Here is a 17,300-nt window from a genome sequence, read left to right on the forward strand (position 1 = left end):
TTTAATTTTCAAAAAAATGAAAAATGAAAACAAAATAGTTATCAAACGTAAAGTAGTGGCCCTTAGGAATCATTTTTGTTTATCTAGTGTTGTGTTTTAAAAAAAGTTGTCTTCAACGGGGGTTTGGTAAGAAAAACCTCAAAAAGCTGAATCATAAAAATTTGTTAACAGGTGAAACAGGTTGTGTTCAAATGATCCGTTAGTTTAACGGGTTAGGTTTGAATGACCCGTTAAATTAATGGGTCGGATTGAACCCGACCCGTTTACAGGTCTAGCTATAACCTAGGTAGCTCTTGTGGGTACAAACCAATTATTCCCTATATTTCATTTATTTTTGTACTCATCTTACTATTAGCCTATGTATGTTTTTTATTTATTTACTTCATTAACCAATACTATTTATTTCCTAACAAAATCTATTTTACACTTCATATACAATCCATTTATGGTTAATCATGACAATAATGACTTAATATAATAGTGCTTTTAATTCAGTTTTTGAATTATTTTATGCATCACTTTTATCTATTTAAAAAAGTTTTACTGTGTTTACTTTTTCTGTTTAGAGTACTAGTAACTATTCCATTAATTTATAGTTCTTAAATTGAAATTTTTTGTAGTACTATTCCTTTTTTTGTTTACAAAATAAATTTTTTAAAGTATTAGTAACTATTCCCTTAACTTATGGTTCTTAAATAGAAAATAATTCATCCGACCCCTTAACCCTAATTTCTTAACCACAAATTCTCCCCAGTTTCGCCAAATCCAATTTGTCTCTCATTTGAAAAATATTTATATAAAAAAAAATACTTTTGAACAAAAATAAACAAATAAATACATAAATAATAATAGAACCCTTGTTCTAACCTTCACTTATATGCTGATAATTTCCTCTTGTATTACTAACAAACTTCTGTTACAAATCATAACCTTGCGTTTGCACAAATATCCAGTATTTATACCAGACTGCAAGCTAAGGCAGTTACATGCAGTGGCGGAGCCAATGCGGGGGGCATTGGGCTCCTTTGACCCCAATAGATTTGTAACTTATCCCTTTAAAAAAAAAAATTTGACCCCTTTAATGAAAGAAGCCAGTTTCACCCCGTCCACACCATACCTGAAAGAAACCATACTTCCTCCCAGCGATCTCTCTTTTTCTCCAGGTTGCGTTCTCCCTGGTCGGCGTCCTTCCTCTGGTAAGCTTCTCTTGTCTAAAATTTTATTATTTATTTGTTTGGATTTTTAAATTTGGGGAGGGGATAATTTGAGTGCAAGAGAGGTGGGAAGAGTGAAGGGATGAGGTTTGCAGTGATTAGTAGAGTGAAATAGGAATTGGACGTAAGGGGTTAAGGCTTTTGCCGTGACAAGCTTCAGAGGCTTAGCTTGCGATCGTCGTCGACGGCAAAGGAGGACTCTCGAGTAAGTTGATTTCGTTCTACCCATCAGCTGAATTAAATTTGGAATTTGAATTTCATAGTCCTAGCATAATATTCAAGCATCCAAACTGTTGATTCAAATTATCAGAACCAAAAAACAGAGTCTAAATGTAGTTTTTTCTTTCTTTCAAAGAATGTTAAATTTGAAATCTTAATCTTGGATTATCTCAATTGGGATTATTATGTTGTACTTTTGTTTATGGTAAAATTATTCATTGGACTTTAATGAAGTTCCTTGTATAGTTGGTGTTAATTTTTGTGATTTGATTGGTTGTAGTATTGAAATATTTCTTAGTTTCTGCTTTGATTTTTAATTAAAAAAGGTTTTCCTAACGTGTTTTAATAAGAAACTTACTTATAACTATATTGTTTCAAATGGTCTAGCTCAAAATGACATAGTTTTGGCCAAGTCTTTTAAATTTTGCAGAACCTACAGCTGCCGGTCTACCGCTACACTCTTTTATTTAATTAATTATTTAATTTTTTTTAATGACATGTGGCGCTCAATCATTGTCCACGTGAGCACCACGTCACCACGTAACGGAATAATTAACAGTTTGACTAACGGATGTATGAAACTGTCCCAAAATTAACACTTTAGGTATGACTCTGGAACGAAAAAACTTCATGTACTAAATATTGAAAACCATGAAACTTGAGGGTAGTAAACTGATATTTATCTTTGAAAATATTAATTGCAGTCCAACATTTAAGGGATTTAAATCCAAGAATTTATGTAATTCAAAATCCTAATATTATGAGATTCATTCAATCGATCAAGTCCAAAAGAAATTTAAAATTTTAAAAATTCAAAAATTTATGGGATCATATATGCACAAATCTCACAAATTATGAGACTTAAAAATTAAAAAAAAAACAATTTCTACAATAAAAATTCATGCACACTGCACATATTTTCGTGAATTTTATTGAGTAGTATTAAGGGGAATAATGTACCCCATGAATTCATACATAAAAAAGCAATGTACCCACGAAACTAGACCAAAAATAATGTATGTACCCAGAACATAAACAACATATAGGTACATACCGAATTTACAAGAAAAGTCATGGGTACATTTAAAAACTCAAGGAAAAGAATGTACATCATACCACATTGTTTTATAGACATGCATATGTGGGTATATAAAATGCAGCAACCTTAAAAACCATTTTACATAATATTCTCCGAAAACTTTGTACCCATATATTTATGTAAAATGAATTTGAACCAACCAAAACATATTACAGCAACAGATTTATTAGAACGAAACATGTAGATTAAAAATGTACCCATGGGTATAAGTGTAGCCAACCAGACATTGAATAATCAAGATTAATATATAATAATAAAAGGAAAAGAAAAAATATGAAGAACAAAACAAGATGATTTCGGAATGGGGTACAGTTTTCACATAAGCCGCTCACTCTACAGTCTCTGCATGTTTGAATCAACCAGATTCCTTGAGAAAGCGATGCCTGCATTGCCTTGCCTATGCCACACAAATCTCACAAGCCGATAAAACCATGGATGCTAATTTGTGTTTTAATCACAATAGGTTTATTCAACATATATGCATTGGATCAATTCAGGAATGGAGAAAAAATGGATAAAATTGGGTTTGGGGTGTTGGAATGGATTTCAAATGGATTTTTCTTGTTTTAAACTTACTCATATAGTTTATTTTTCCTTAAATGCACAAAGGAATAAGATTTCATTTATGATGACGTGTAATATTTTAAATACTAAAATGATGACATGGAATAAGTCAAAGGACCTTGATCTAAAATAAAAATAATAATAAGGTTTCAATCAATGTAATATAAAAATAAGGGATAAGAACCTAATTTTTCCTATAAAAAAAAACTCGTCTCGAGGCGTGCCTAGGCGGCCTTGGAGGCAAGGTGGCTGGATTTTCACCTCTGTTTTGTGGGAGGTGGCATTGGGGCACACCCAAGCGTTCAACTTGGGGGTTTTTTTTTTTCTTTTGAGATGCCTGTTTTTGAAATGCATGAGACAATGCCATTCTAATTTCAATGAAGAAGAAAGTGAGAGTTTCTCTCCCCAAATCCTACATGACAAAGTCTTAACTCTAACTCTAACTCTAACTTTATTTCTTGTGATGAAGTCTCACGTCTCAAGACTTTTGTTTAGGTGAAGCTATTCATGAAGCGCCTCGCCTACACCTTCACCTTTTATAACATTGATCTAGGACAACTGGTGCACTGAATACTTCTCTTATCCAAATTTCAACTTGAATTACGATTATTTACTTGTATTTGGTTATATGGGCTGCTAATAAACTTATTGGTAAAAAAACCATTACATGAAATTGTAAAATCAATATAAAACTAACTGAATAAGTATCATGTGTTTTTTATGCAAGTGATAGTCTGATAGATAGTAGTAAAAAAATATATATATCATATCTAGAACCTCAAATATAAAAGAACATGAATTAAATCATTTGAGTCACGTCTTTTCATTGATAACAACGTTACATATTGAATGCCTTAAAAACATCAATTATTAGCAAATATTTACTTTTGATATGATGTTGCACCTTACCTTACTCGCACCAGATATAAGAATAATAACTTATATGGAACAGATTTAATTCGATATGTAGCGTTTTCTGTCCAATAATACATGATTGTGTGCAATTTTTTCTTAACGTGATAATGAATTATTAAATCAAAATGTCACATAACAGTGAGCTCGTTCTGTGTAAGTTGCTCTCACACAGTATAGAAGCCCACCGCCACCTAAATGGGCCAATTGCTTCCAATTGTAAACCGGTCGACGGCTTTTAAGCATCGTATCGTATTTGCATCCGCATTGACATTCGTTCCTCATACTATGGAATAGGTTCACCCATTATGTGACATTCTTTGTCTAATAATACATGATCATGTGCAAATTTTTTTTTCACATAACAATATATTATTGAATAAAAACGATACGTGACAGTAAACACATACTACATAAAACATATTAGAGAAGCCCACATCCACCTAAATGGGCCAATTCCTTCCAGTTGTAAACCGTTAGTCGCCTTTACGCATCGTATCATATTCGCGTCCGCACCGGCATTCGTACCTCATGCTTCGGATAGGTTTTTTGACTTAACCACAAGCTAAAAGCTCTCTCACTCCCTCACCCACCCACCCATTCTCACCTCTCTCCCTCTGATTCTCTCTCTCATCTGAACTGAACTGAGAAAATGACGTCTCGGATTTGCAGGTCCGCTTCCAGAGCTACGAGGTCCTTCCTCTCTGCTCCCAAGGCCTCCTCCCGCTCCTACTCCGGTAACGTTTCATCTCCCTTCTGTTTTCACCTATTGTTTTCAGCATTGACTTCTCCGTGTTCATTTCGTTTCAGCTTTCTACTATATTGATTTCAATCAAATGTTTTATTCTCACAAATTCGGATCTCGATCGACGATCTACGTCATGAATCGCCATCTGTTTGTTTTCATGGAAAATGAATAAGAATTCGAGCTTGACCAAGAAATGACTGGATTCCTTCTAGTTATTGGATTGTTTGGATGGTTCAACTTTGTTTACCTTTCCATGAATTAATTTATCGTCAAAAACAGTAAAAAATGAAATATTTCTTACATGAATCATTGTTTTTCTCTTTTTGTTATGGGAAATAATTGTTGGGTTTTGCTTGCTTCTTTGATTTGATCTGTCGTCTCTGGATTTGGCATGGATGATCCACGTAGTGGGACCTCGATCTTGTGGGACTCACCTACCGACAGTTGGTGTACTGATTGTTTGATTGTTTGATTTTTTAATTCTATGACTGAAAAGTAGGAATGCATCTGAAATCAGTGATTATTCCTATCAACTGTTGTACATATAAAGGTCGTGGCTTTGTATGCGTTACGTTAGGCCTTTCCGACATAAAAAATCAGTGATTGTTTCACTTGTTTATTGTAAAAATTAGGATGGTGCGTGTGTTTGTGTAAATCGGAATGCAAGTTTTTTCTTATTTTTTTTATCATGTACCATGTCGTCCACATTGCAGCAGGGCGAGCTGTCGCTACCGCAGCAGCAGTAGCATTGGGTTCGAAGGCTCCTTTCTTTGCTTCAAGTTTTGGAAGAGCTGGTTCTGACAATGCATCTAAAGGATGGATTTCCGGAGCCCTTGCCGTTCCTGCAGCAGGTATAGCGGAATAAAACTCTATTTCATTCATATCTGATCTCCTAATACAATTAATCGTGTTTTTTATATTCTTAGATTTTGTTTCAAAAGTGTGATCTCTGTTTGCGTTGCTATATAAACATTTAGAAGGACATGATGTAGAAGTAGAAGTACAGTACTTTATCTTAAAATGTGATTTCGATAAGTTTGGGTCCGAATGAAGAAGGGCCTTGTCCCTTGCCCAAGTTTTAGAAATGTGGCTTCCGGATCCTCTTCAACAACAATTAAACTGTGCTTAAGCACAGTAATGGGTTGGAATTGTTTAGCTCGGGATGTGTTCTTGACTTGACTTTCTTCCTTAATTCCTTCCAACCTGACATTATGCATGAACCCCCAAAGATATGTTACCTACTGTCAAAACTCTGCACTCATCAAATTTTGTGTAGTTCCATTTATGTTTATGCGTTCTTCTCTCTCTACTTCTCCTTGCTGTCTTTTCGTCTCTCACGTGCACATGCACATCTGCACTGGAAAACCTTCTGGTACATTTTCTGGTCTTAAAGTTACTAGACGAACATCTTTGTAATAGCATGGCCAGGATGATTCTTTAATTTCGGTCTCTACAAACTAAATCCTAACACATCCTTTGTTTTCTTTGCTCTGATCTCTCTAGCTTACATGCTCGTTGACCAGGAGGTTCATGCTGCAGAGGTACTTTGGATACTTTCTGTGCCATTTTTTCTCACTGTTAATACTTATTTTATTCTAGTTATTTACAAATTGTTCATTCAATCAGTTGGAACGCACATTCATTGCTATCAAGCCAGACGGAGTTCAAAGAGGACTGGTAAGTTAACCGTTTGACCTAAGATTTTGTTCGCCGAAGCATGTGCTATGGCTACCATGACATGTTTTATACCTTTTTTGTGCTAAGCCTTTTTCTTTTCTTTCCAGATTGCAGAAATCATATCTCGATTTGAGCGGAAAGGTTTTAAACTTGTAGGCATTAAAGTGGTTGTTCCTACAAAGGATTTTGCGCAGAAGCATTATCATGATCTGAAGGAGAGGCCATTCTTTAGCGGCCTCTGTGACTTCCTTAGTTCCGGCCCTGTTATTGCAATGGTTAGTAGGACTATCATACGCTTGAATTCGAGAATATCCCTTCACCTGGCCAGTCTCTTATTCCTAACTCTTGCAGGTCTGGGAAGGAGAGGGTGTGATCAAGTACGGTAGAAAACTTATTGGAGCTACAGACCCCCAAAAATCAGAACCCGGAACTATCAGAGGCGATCTAGCTGTTGTTGTCGGAAGGTAATAGCTCGATCTTGATAACTTCATCGCATTAGTACTTACCTTTTATCTTCAATTTAGTTTTCAATCTCTGTATTGTTCACTCCGATTCTAACTTGGATACCCACAATGCCATGCAGAAACATCATCCACGGCAGCGATGGTCCGGAGACTGCCAAGGACGAAATCAACTTGTGGTTTAAACCAAATGAGTTGGTTAGTTACACCAGTAACCAAGAGAAGTGGATCTACGGAGAAAACTAATCAAAGTTTTTGTTTTCCTTGATGTTCCGGCAATGTAGGTCTCCCCATGAAGTGTGGGGCGAAAGTAGAGATTATTGTTAGAATAAAACGAATTTCAATTTGAGGTGAGTGAAATCATTCGCCGCTGTTTAGTACTCTATTCAATAAAATTCTTAGCTGATTTCTAATAATAAGCATGATATTTACAGCAGTTTTGTATTTTTACTATATTGGCAAGTAACACATTAGCGGGAAAAATGAAAAATTCATCAGAAAAAAAAAAAAGAAAAAAAAAAGGAAAGATTTGAAGCTCAATATTGTTTTGATTTTAATTGATAATATTGGCAAGTAACATTTCCTTATCATTGTAAATTTAGGTTTCCTTGTCGAAACAAATTTAGGTTTTATGTATTTAATGTCTTTAAAAACCGAAAACTAACACTATGTTTAGACGAGGGACATAAACTTGGAATTTGGATAAAAGTCAGAATTTATAAATTGATATGCACCAGTTCTATTGTTTGAATTCATAAACATAGAAACTTAGAATTTTCGCATGAAAAAAAAAAAAAAAAAAAACCTTGAAATTTAGGACCTTTAATTCCCAAGTTTAAATTACATTTAAATATGTGTCATTACTCAATTTCTATGACAAATTCTGTATTCAATTATATTGTTCTTTTACACTATGTTTGGATGAAGAAATTTAAGATTATAAGGAATTTTAAAATGACAGAAATTGAAATGTAGGGATTTTATTTTCTAGAATTTATGAATTTTCTTGTTTGGTTAACCTAAAAAAATAATTACCAAACATAAAAATTGATAAATTCTAGAAAATAAAATCTCGTCATTTTAAAATTCTTTAGTAATTTTACATTTCTTCCCAAAGTGTAAGAGAAAAGAGAAAAAGAAAAAAGGCTCAGCAAAACATCTCCACCCAACCAACCGCCGCTTGCCGGCGTCTGTCTGCGACGACAAAGGCCTGCGCCGATTCATATAATTTGGAATTTTCCATCACTTTCTAGGAAAAAGCAGAGGGTTTTTGGCATAGTTGGACAGTTTGATACTGGGTTTGATCTCTTTCTTCATCCCCGCGGAATCGCGTCTCCACTGCGAGGGTTGTCTTCTGATTCCGGAATTGAAGAGCAAGATTTGATAAAGAAACAGAAGAAGGAAGCGAAGGCAAAAGAGAGAGTCAAAAAAAAGAAAAGAAAAGAAAAGAGGGCTTTAGACAAAGCTCTGCAGCAGCAAGCATGGGCTGCTGCTTCTACTTCGACCAGCAAAAAGATGAGGAATGCAAGGAGTTGGGATGACGAAGACGAAAACGCAGAGTACCCCGAGACTGTCTGGCGAGAAGAAAAGACCGGCAAGTCGTATTACTAAAAGGAGTTACAATCGATATGGATTAGCAATAGTACCATTTAGATTTAGTGGTTGGATTAGCAATCGATATGGCTTATCCACCTCGCTATATTGGGTTTGCCTGTGTAATTATCTTGCTTTGTGCAGTATTATTAGCAGCCATGGTCAGACGGCCCCGAACTGTGTGCCACTGTGTTTCACGATTTCAGCTTTTGTATGTCATTTGTCCGGGGATTGTCTTCTGAACCGCTGAAGCAGTGCTGTGACTCCGTCAAGACTTTGAACGCGTTTGCCAGACATGATGAAGGTGGTCCACAAATGATCTGCGAATGCATCGAGAACTTGTCTTATTGGAACAACTGTAAGAACAACCCAAGTTCGTATTAGCATGCTTTGCTAGGTCACAATCAAATATAATGAGAAAACTTACCTGGTGCAGCCGTGGTGGTTGTTAATTGTACACAAGAGCTCTGAAGAAGACATGGTTAGTTGCACAAAGAATCCTTCTACTCACTCAAGACCTTTATATCCTTATGGTGATAGAACCTTGTGTCGAAGAATGTCTTCTTGGTGAGCAGGGAACTCCTACATGTATAGAAACAACGGCTGCCAACTCCCATCTATCGTGGGTGAGTTGGTTATTGTCTCGTTGTATCAAGTTCAGTGGAAAAAAGGGTTAGTGGAAGGCAGTTGCATCCCAAACATTTCGAATGTGTTTCCTGAATTATCGGACGTTAGTTTTCCACGTAACAAACTCTTATTGAACTTGTATTATCCACATGTAATTCCACCTTTATCACAAGTAGTTAAGTCCACATAAGATTCTTACATTCTCCCACATGGACGCTAACTAGTTGTGGTTTTGAAATTTCATGTACTACATAACTTCATTCCTTAGTGATCACTTGAGTTCTACGCAACTAGCATCTTATACACATTGACCAGTAATTATTTGGAGTTCGAATCTTAGGAAATAATGCATACAATAATGTTGCATTCACCCTGAAACCACAATCCACAAATCCATACCGTATAATGCTAATGATGACATACATTTATACATATTCTAAACACAGTTCTTGATGCATACCCCATTTCGTTCCCATTTATCCAGTTTACCTTTATTGATTGAAAGTGGTTTGCCATCTTCAATCACTGGATTCTTTTCCTTTTTCCTGCATAATAAAACTCAATAAAATGTTCTTTGGAACAAAGATCATACGTTTTATTGCAAGTTATAAATTAAAACCTCATACATTTAGCAATGACAAACTTAAAGCAAGTAGACTGAGCAAAAGTAAAACACATATCAGGTTGTTACTCCTACACTTCAACGGAACCCAAGTTGTCATGCACTCCAGAACCACAAGTATTTAAAAACAAACTGTATGATGCTTCCTTATACCATAAATGGATTTATCGTGCCTTTATTTAATCATACAAAACCCAGGTTTCTTCATGTATCGTCTTTGGACAGACACTTTGAACAATAGATTTCAATCTGCTATCAATCATCTTTATGAATCAAAGATATAATAATGATGAAGTATCACAACATTATCAAGCACTGAAATTGATTAATTAATGCGTACAATACATTCATTGCATTTAGTTGACAGAATAAGAAACATGATTCAACAAGAGCAACAAGAACACAAATACTTATGCATGTCAGAATGTCGATCTCACTCCCACATTTCCACTATTTGATATGTAACCTTATTTTATAACAACCATGTAAAGGATTAAGAAAACAACCAAGATTTCAAGTCTTTGGACAAGAAAACGATCAACTTAATTTTCTTAAAAATGTTATATCCTGAAAACATCTCAAACCATTCATACATTCCTCTCTTTGGAAAAGAATATTGACATGTTATGAGTTTTAAAACCATAATTTACATAATCTAGTACCTAAAATCTTTTACACAAGTATGCACTATAAAATCTTGCTAAGAAGTTCTCGTGAAGAAGTAAATGTTTGTGCAGAAAATATTATCATAAAAGACTTTATTGTTATAATTGCAACCATCCGAAGATTTCAAGAAACATTAGGTAAAGAAGTCATCCATCACAAAATGATTATTTAGTCAAAACCATTTAAGCAATCTTTAACTCAAAATTACCTCAAACTCAAGCGGCCGTAAAAACAAATGCATATAGTCATGCATGTTTATGTCACACTTTTGAGCAAGAGACATAAACTGCCTTAACTCTTTAATGTACAGCCATCACACAATAGTATAGAATAACGCTTTAATAACCTAATGCCCAAAACTTTTTAAACAATATGATTAGAATAACCAAGAACAACTCCCATTAAGTTTTCTAGAATTTATACACTTATTGTAAATAAATTAATGAGTGTGAAGCCCAATTTTCTTTCACTAATTCTTCCACTTGGGCAAGCAATCATTGATTATTTACTTTCATCACTAGTATTCATAGTTATAGGATCAACCTGTGTGAAAACAAATCCAATAAAGCAATGCGAATTGCTGGAAACACTCTGGAGCACTTGCATAGACAGTTCATTCCAAAACAAAAAATATTAGACAAAATTTCAGATTTGAATGCAGACCAGATGAAGTCAAATGTATATTTATAGATTCATCACTCTAACTCATGAACTGTTTCCTGCCCGCACTCCTTTTACACTATATCACTGTTAAGGAAGTCCAGAATTGGTAAATTACTATCAAACAAACCAAATGAAACGACTTTCGCAGAGCAAGGAAACAATGACTTTTTCTGGGAACTTGGTTAATACGGTACCATTGTATTCAACGGTCATATAATAACATATCATATCTTTCACATAACCAAAATGGATACATATAATTATTATCATGTATATTTACACACATGCATACATAAATGTATATAACACTTGCATAATTTTAGTATGTGACCCATGAAATCCCAAATAACATCAACTAAAGCTAATAAACAAAGCCATATCCAAATAATCAGATAAAGGTATCACTTACTTCATGAATGGTTTCGGCACAAGCATGCAGTATCACCTCTTCCACCATCCTATATGTTGGCAAACATAGAACAGCACCCAGACCAAAATTTCCATAAAATCTCACTTTGGTGAAGATTTAATAAACATTTGTCCAATGGTTAAATAACATGATTATTTGTTCCAGATGTTGCAGCCTTAGTTGTTTTCCATTGGGATCATTCCTGTACAAGACTTACAAAGTAAAGCATTATGTGAAAAATTATAATCGCAAACAATTATAATCACAACCAAGAAGAGTATTAGCCAGAAAACCATTGAAGTCGTGTACATTAGTCCACCAAGCTGGTACCATTCGGAATATCAGAGGCAACCCAGTAATCTTCTAGACCAATATCCTCACCATGGTCTCCATCCCCACGACACCACACTCCACGGAGAGAGTCATAGACAGACTCAAACAGGGCAGTTGAATCCAAACTAGGACTAAGAGAAGCTTAAGTCCCACTATTCAAAAGTGAGTTGAAACATTGCAGCGATAACAAACATGGCTATACAGTGATTAAAACTTCTAACAATTTATACATCCCCTTCTTTGGAAAGGAATGTGAACATTTCATGAGTTTTAAACCACATAGACTTTACTGCAGTCGACCAATATTCACGTCATTTTGCAGCCATATTCAAGTTCAACATAAATTCCAATCTCCACTCCCCTTTGCTTTAACATACATACACAACATCAAGTTCAAACTGTATGCAAAGAGTGCAACATCAAACAACACAGATTTATGTTACACCTTTGGGCAAGAAACACAAACTATCAAATATGCATTATGCAAATACCGAAACAAATTTAAAGCTCTGTTTCCAAGCTCCCACTTATCAGAGTGCTCCACCATTGTCAAGCTTTTGTTTAGCTTCAATGGAATGCTTATAATACCAAGCTCATTCGGTCTAAATCCTTCATCAGTCCACAATATTTTAATATACTGCATACATATATTTGTACATACACATAATAACTAAAATAAAACCTCAACCATTAACATGGTAAAATTCACCAGCACATAAGTCCATGCTTTATTTAAAGCATAACGCAAAATAAAATGAAAGAACAACCTTTACTTTCAAACAGCAACTGAGTCAAATGATTCAACCACACCCATGTTTGCAGCGTGATTATTGAATATCCCTATTGCCGAACTCATCAACCAAGCTCATCAATTTTTGGCTTCATCAAAACAGAGTTCATGGAAGCAGCCCACGGGTACAAGGCAGCTGGTGCAGTTAAAGATAGCAACGCCCTTCAACCAATGGCCTGTGTTCAATTAACCACTGTGCAAACACAAATGTCCCAGAAAAACAGAGAACTCACAAACATTAATCGAAGAATTATAATGCCAAGGATCAAAATATAATCAACGACAATAGTAATTAAAAGAATCGAATTTCTTTAACATTCCATTAGATACAATGACCAAATTCATAAATCAAACCACTCAAAATATTCCCTCCTACGCTTAATGATAAATATACTCCAAAATCCAAAGTCATCAGATCAACTTTGGAGCTTTTATCGAAAGCAATTAAAGCCTGATGATTTCTCTCAGTAACGATTCTAATCAATGCTATACCTTATATGTGTTCTCCTAGTAAAGACCATAATCAAAATCTCTCAAATAAACATTGATATAAGATCACCCCCTTGAAGGAACCCTCCAGTTCAAATTTTCATGAAGATTCAAAGACAATGATTCCATATTAATGTTACCGTGACAGTACTTCAACTTAAAAAAAAAAAAAAACCTGAAATTCACTTTCGACTCGAAAAAGGTTTATCAAGTATGAGAACTACAACTCTAAGATCGGAATAAAAACAACACTTGCCACCATAAACCAAAAAACATCATAAACCCTCAAAAGGGTTTATCGAAAAGAATGGATCAGATAGCATACATGTAGGTATGTTCTCATCCATACATTACATATATTAGCAATGATAAATCTCAAGGTTGAGGATATGTTTGATATGACGGTATGATATTTGAAGAAGAGTTCTATTTGGAGAAAATTGATGTCCTGTTACAAGTTTATGCATATTGGTTGCAACATGAATATCAAATAGATATCAAGAAACTGATTTCAATCAGATACCGAATTTCAATCAGATACCAATCATCTTTTGTGAAACTAAAGCAACCATGACTACCAATTCCTGAATGACAAAAGCACAATGCTTATAGTGGTCTAATCTTCAAACCATATATTCCTTTTCCTGCAGTGAATAAAACTTTGGCAGAAACATATGGCATTAGAACAATTAATCATGCTATAGAAAAACTGCAGCAATCATCATACGTGCATAAAGCATTGGGATTTCTTATTAATTCATCGGACCTAGGGCTTACTAACATGGCTCTGATACCAAATGTAAGAACAACCCAAGTTCGTATTAGCATGCTTTGCTAGGTCACAATCAAATATAATGAGAAAACTTACCTGGTGCAGCCACGGTGGTTGTTAATCGTACACAAGAGCTCTAAAGAAGACATGGTTAGTTGTATAAAGAAGACATGGTTAGTTGTACAAAGAATCCTTCTACTCACTCAAGACCTTTATATCCTTATGGTGATAGAACCCTATGTCGAAGAATGTCTTCTTGGTGAGCAGGGAACTCCTACATGTATAGAAACAATGGCTGCCAACTCCCATCTATCGTGGGTGAGTTGGTTATTGTCCCGTTGTATCAAGTTCAATGGAAAAAGGGTTAGTGGAAGGCAGTTGCATCCCAAACATTTCGAATGTGTTTACTGAATTATAGGACGTTAGTTTTCCACGTATCAAACTCTTATTGAAGTGGTATTATCCACATGTAATTTCACCTTTATCAAAAGTAGTTAAGTCCACATAGGATTCTTACAACAACATCTCTTTCGACACCTCCCGCATCCAAGATCTTCCTACCAAATGCCAACTCCACTTGAGTTTTCTCATTTCTAATAGCATGGATTGCTTCAGGTAACGTTCATTTCTTTCTTTGTTTCTCCCGTACCACATCATTGATCACATTAATCCCGATGCCTACATCTCTCCCGTAATTAGGTGCGATCTATATTTGTGTACGTTCATGAGAGAGATGTGATTAGCAGTTAACCCAAGTTTATCCTTTTTTCTGCAGGATTCACTGAGAGAATGGCTGAGAGAGAGAAAAGAGGCCGGGGAGTCGCAAATGGTTCAAAGATCCTCCACGGCAGCCAACAACAACTACATCTCAAAGGAGCACCATAACTTCAATTTGTTCAAGAGCCCAAATGCCGTGTTTACAAGAAATTCTCTTAACTAAGAATATAAAATTAAGTCATTCATCATGAAGCATGCATGATGATGATTTGTTTGGTGGCAACCAACAAACTAACTGATTAACTGTTTCTTGGATTATTAAGAATAATTAAAGCTTAATGTGTTTATCTTTATATCTCTCCATATATATATGTAGCTTGAAATTAGTGAAGAATAGTTTGTGTTCGATGGCTTTCCCGTTGGGTTTTTGTGCGATGACCATTTTTCTCTTAGTTTGTGGATTCGCCAATGCTCAAGCAAGATCGCAAATCTATGAGCATGCTTGGCATGAGTTCAGCAATTGCTTCGGTTTTTCTACGGGGGTAGAATCTGATGTATCAATTGAGTGTTGCACCTCTGTCACGACATTGAACAGGATGGCCAAAAAATTTAAGAATGCACCGGGTGTTATATGCCACTGCATCGAGGACATGGCTTGGGCATATCGAACTCCTTATGTAGCCTCCCGTATCCCAGACATTCCCATTCAACGTAATGAACATCTTAGTTTCCCTATTTCTAACAACATGGATTGCAATAAGTAATACTCTCTCTCTCTCTCTCTCTCTCTCTCTCTCTCTCTCAACATGGATTGCGGACAAGTATTACATATTTTGCTAACTTAATGATTAATCTACTATTTTCTGCAGACTCGGCTGATGATTTATGAATAAAAGCAAATATTTGAGTGAGCATGTAAACGAATAAGACTAAAACATTACTAACCAGCATATTATGAATAAAAAAGATTGCCTACAAAGTTACAAGATTGCCTACAAAGTTACAAGAGCTGGTATATATGAAAATTTCCAAAAGAATGAAGTTTGCAAAAGTCAAGTACGGGTGATTTTGATTTGATGTCGACACCATTTTACTAGGTTGTTGTGACTTTCGACTAGCCATCTCGTTCCATACAATCTTCTCTGTTCTTTTTTTCTTTTTCTTTTTTTTCTGGTCCTCGTTCTTCTCGGTTATTTCCCTCCATTCTTTTTAGTTCCCTTGGATTTCTCTACTCTTTGTCACTGTTGGTGGATAAGCATGGCAGCTGGATTCCAGGTGCATTGCAGCTGAAGAAAGGAAGACGAAGTTGAAGGTCGAAGGGCTTAAGTGTTAGAGTAGTTGGTAATCAAATAATGTAATGAACGGACAAGATTAAAACATCTCAATGGTGTGTATCTTTCCTCGTGTTTAGTTTGTTAGAAGTTAAGTGAAAACATGTGACGTGCACATGCTCACATTCACGGTGCAAGTGTGTGTGTGAGGGTAGCAATGGCTATAAACCCCTCATTGTATGCCAACTTTGGTGGATCAAATCCAACGTAGATTCGAGGAGCAACATACTCCATTTCTCCCGAAAGTTCATCTCTGATATTTCTTCTTCAAATCCATTTCAATTACTTGTTGAATTGATTACAAATTGATAAAGAAATTTGGCTTAAAAGTAGCTTAAAAACTAACATGGTATCAGAGCCAAGGTTCGGGCCCGTGTAAGCCAACAAGCTTGTCACCAGGAAGGAAACAAGCCAGGACTCTTAACATAGAACTGGTCTCTAAGTTCCATTAAAAACAAGTTTGGACTCTTAATATAGAGCCGACCTTTGAGTTTCAATTGCCAATGTGTGGATCTCCACGTGTGAACCACTAAATGGGGTTACATGTGAGGGGGAGTATTGGAATCCCACATAAGTGGGTGCAAAAGAAAATAATGAGTTTAAATATGATTACCTTACTCTAACTAATATCAAGGTCTTTTATGGTAAAACCTCACACCTGACAGATTGGGCAAGTGGTAAAGCTGAGATCAGTATCAGTGTCGTTATAGTGGGGTCCAACGGGCTCCCCAATCCAAAAATCCAACATGGCCTCAGAGCCAGGTTCGATTTGAATCTGGGAGTGAATCTATGAATCCATGAATGCTCGTCTGGGTTTTCACCGAAGAACTCAGAAGTATAAAAATGGTTGGATCTAGCCCAATCTTCGTGCACCCATATTTACTGGAGTCAATTATGAATTATGGTGTATCAGAATGAAAACGATTTTCAAGTCTCACAATCTGTGGAGCTTTGTTGAAGATGGCTTCACATTATCGAAGGAAGGGAATGAGACGGATGAGAAGCAAGTTCTCATCTCAAGAGATGCAAAGGCGTTGGGACTGATCCAAGGAGCTATGAGTGATAAGATCTTTCCCAGAATCACAAACCAAGAGACTGTAAAGAATGCTTGGGATGTTCTTAAGCAAGAATTCAAGGGTGATACTCAAGTCATGGCTGTGAAATTACAAGGTATTCACCATGATTTTGAATATGCTAGGATGAGAAATAATGAATCTTTCTCTGAGTATCTAGCTAGATTATTTGGTCTTGTGAATAAGATGAAGATGTTTGGTGAAACCTTGCCAAACAAGACACTAGTTGAGAAAATGCTAATTAGTTTAACTCCGACATATGATAATATTGTATCTGTCATTGTGGGGACTAAGAAATTGGATGAGATTGATCCAAATTAA

General features: G+C 35.6%; 2 protein-coding genes across 3 annotated transcripts; both read left to right on the top strand.

Annotated features, from left to right (window-relative positions):
* Positions 1 to 4,557: 4,557 nt before the first annotated feature.
* LOC137710336 (nucleoside diphosphate kinase 3-like) lies at positions 4,558 to 7,327 on the top strand. Of its 2 annotated transcripts, none has more exons than XM_068449287.1 (7): positions 4,558 to 4,745; positions 5,470 to 5,607; positions 6,260 to 6,297; positions 6,383 to 6,433; positions 6,541 to 6,708; positions 6,785 to 6,897; positions 7,017 to 7,327. In XM_068449287.1, the coding sequence occupies exons 1-7, from the start codon at positions 4,661 to 4,663 to the stop codon at positions 7,138 to 7,140; spliced, it is 717 nt and encodes a 238-aa protein (XP_068305388.1). In that variant the 5' UTR covers positions 4,558 to 4,660; the 3' UTR covers positions 7,141 to 7,327. The 2 variants fall into 2 exon arrangements, with proteins under 2 accessions (XP_068305388.1, XP_068305389.1); XM_068449288.1 differs by having other exon boundaries at positions 5,473 to 5,607.
* A 9,493-nt stretch (positions 7,328 to 16,820) lies between these two features.
* LOC137710098 (uncharacterized) lies at positions 16,821 to 17,300 on the top strand. Its single transcript, XM_068449053.1, has one exon. The coding sequence runs from the start codon at positions 16,821 to 16,823 to the stop codon at positions 17,298 to 17,300; it is 480 nt and encodes a 159-aa protein (XP_068305154.1).

This window comes from Pyrus communis, chromosome 12 (genome assembly GCF_963583255.1).
Source record: "Pyrus communis chromosome 12, drPyrComm1.1, whole genome shotgun sequence".
NCBI lineage: Eukaryota > Viridiplantae > Streptophyta > Magnoliopsida > Rosales > Rosaceae > Pyrus > Pyrus communis.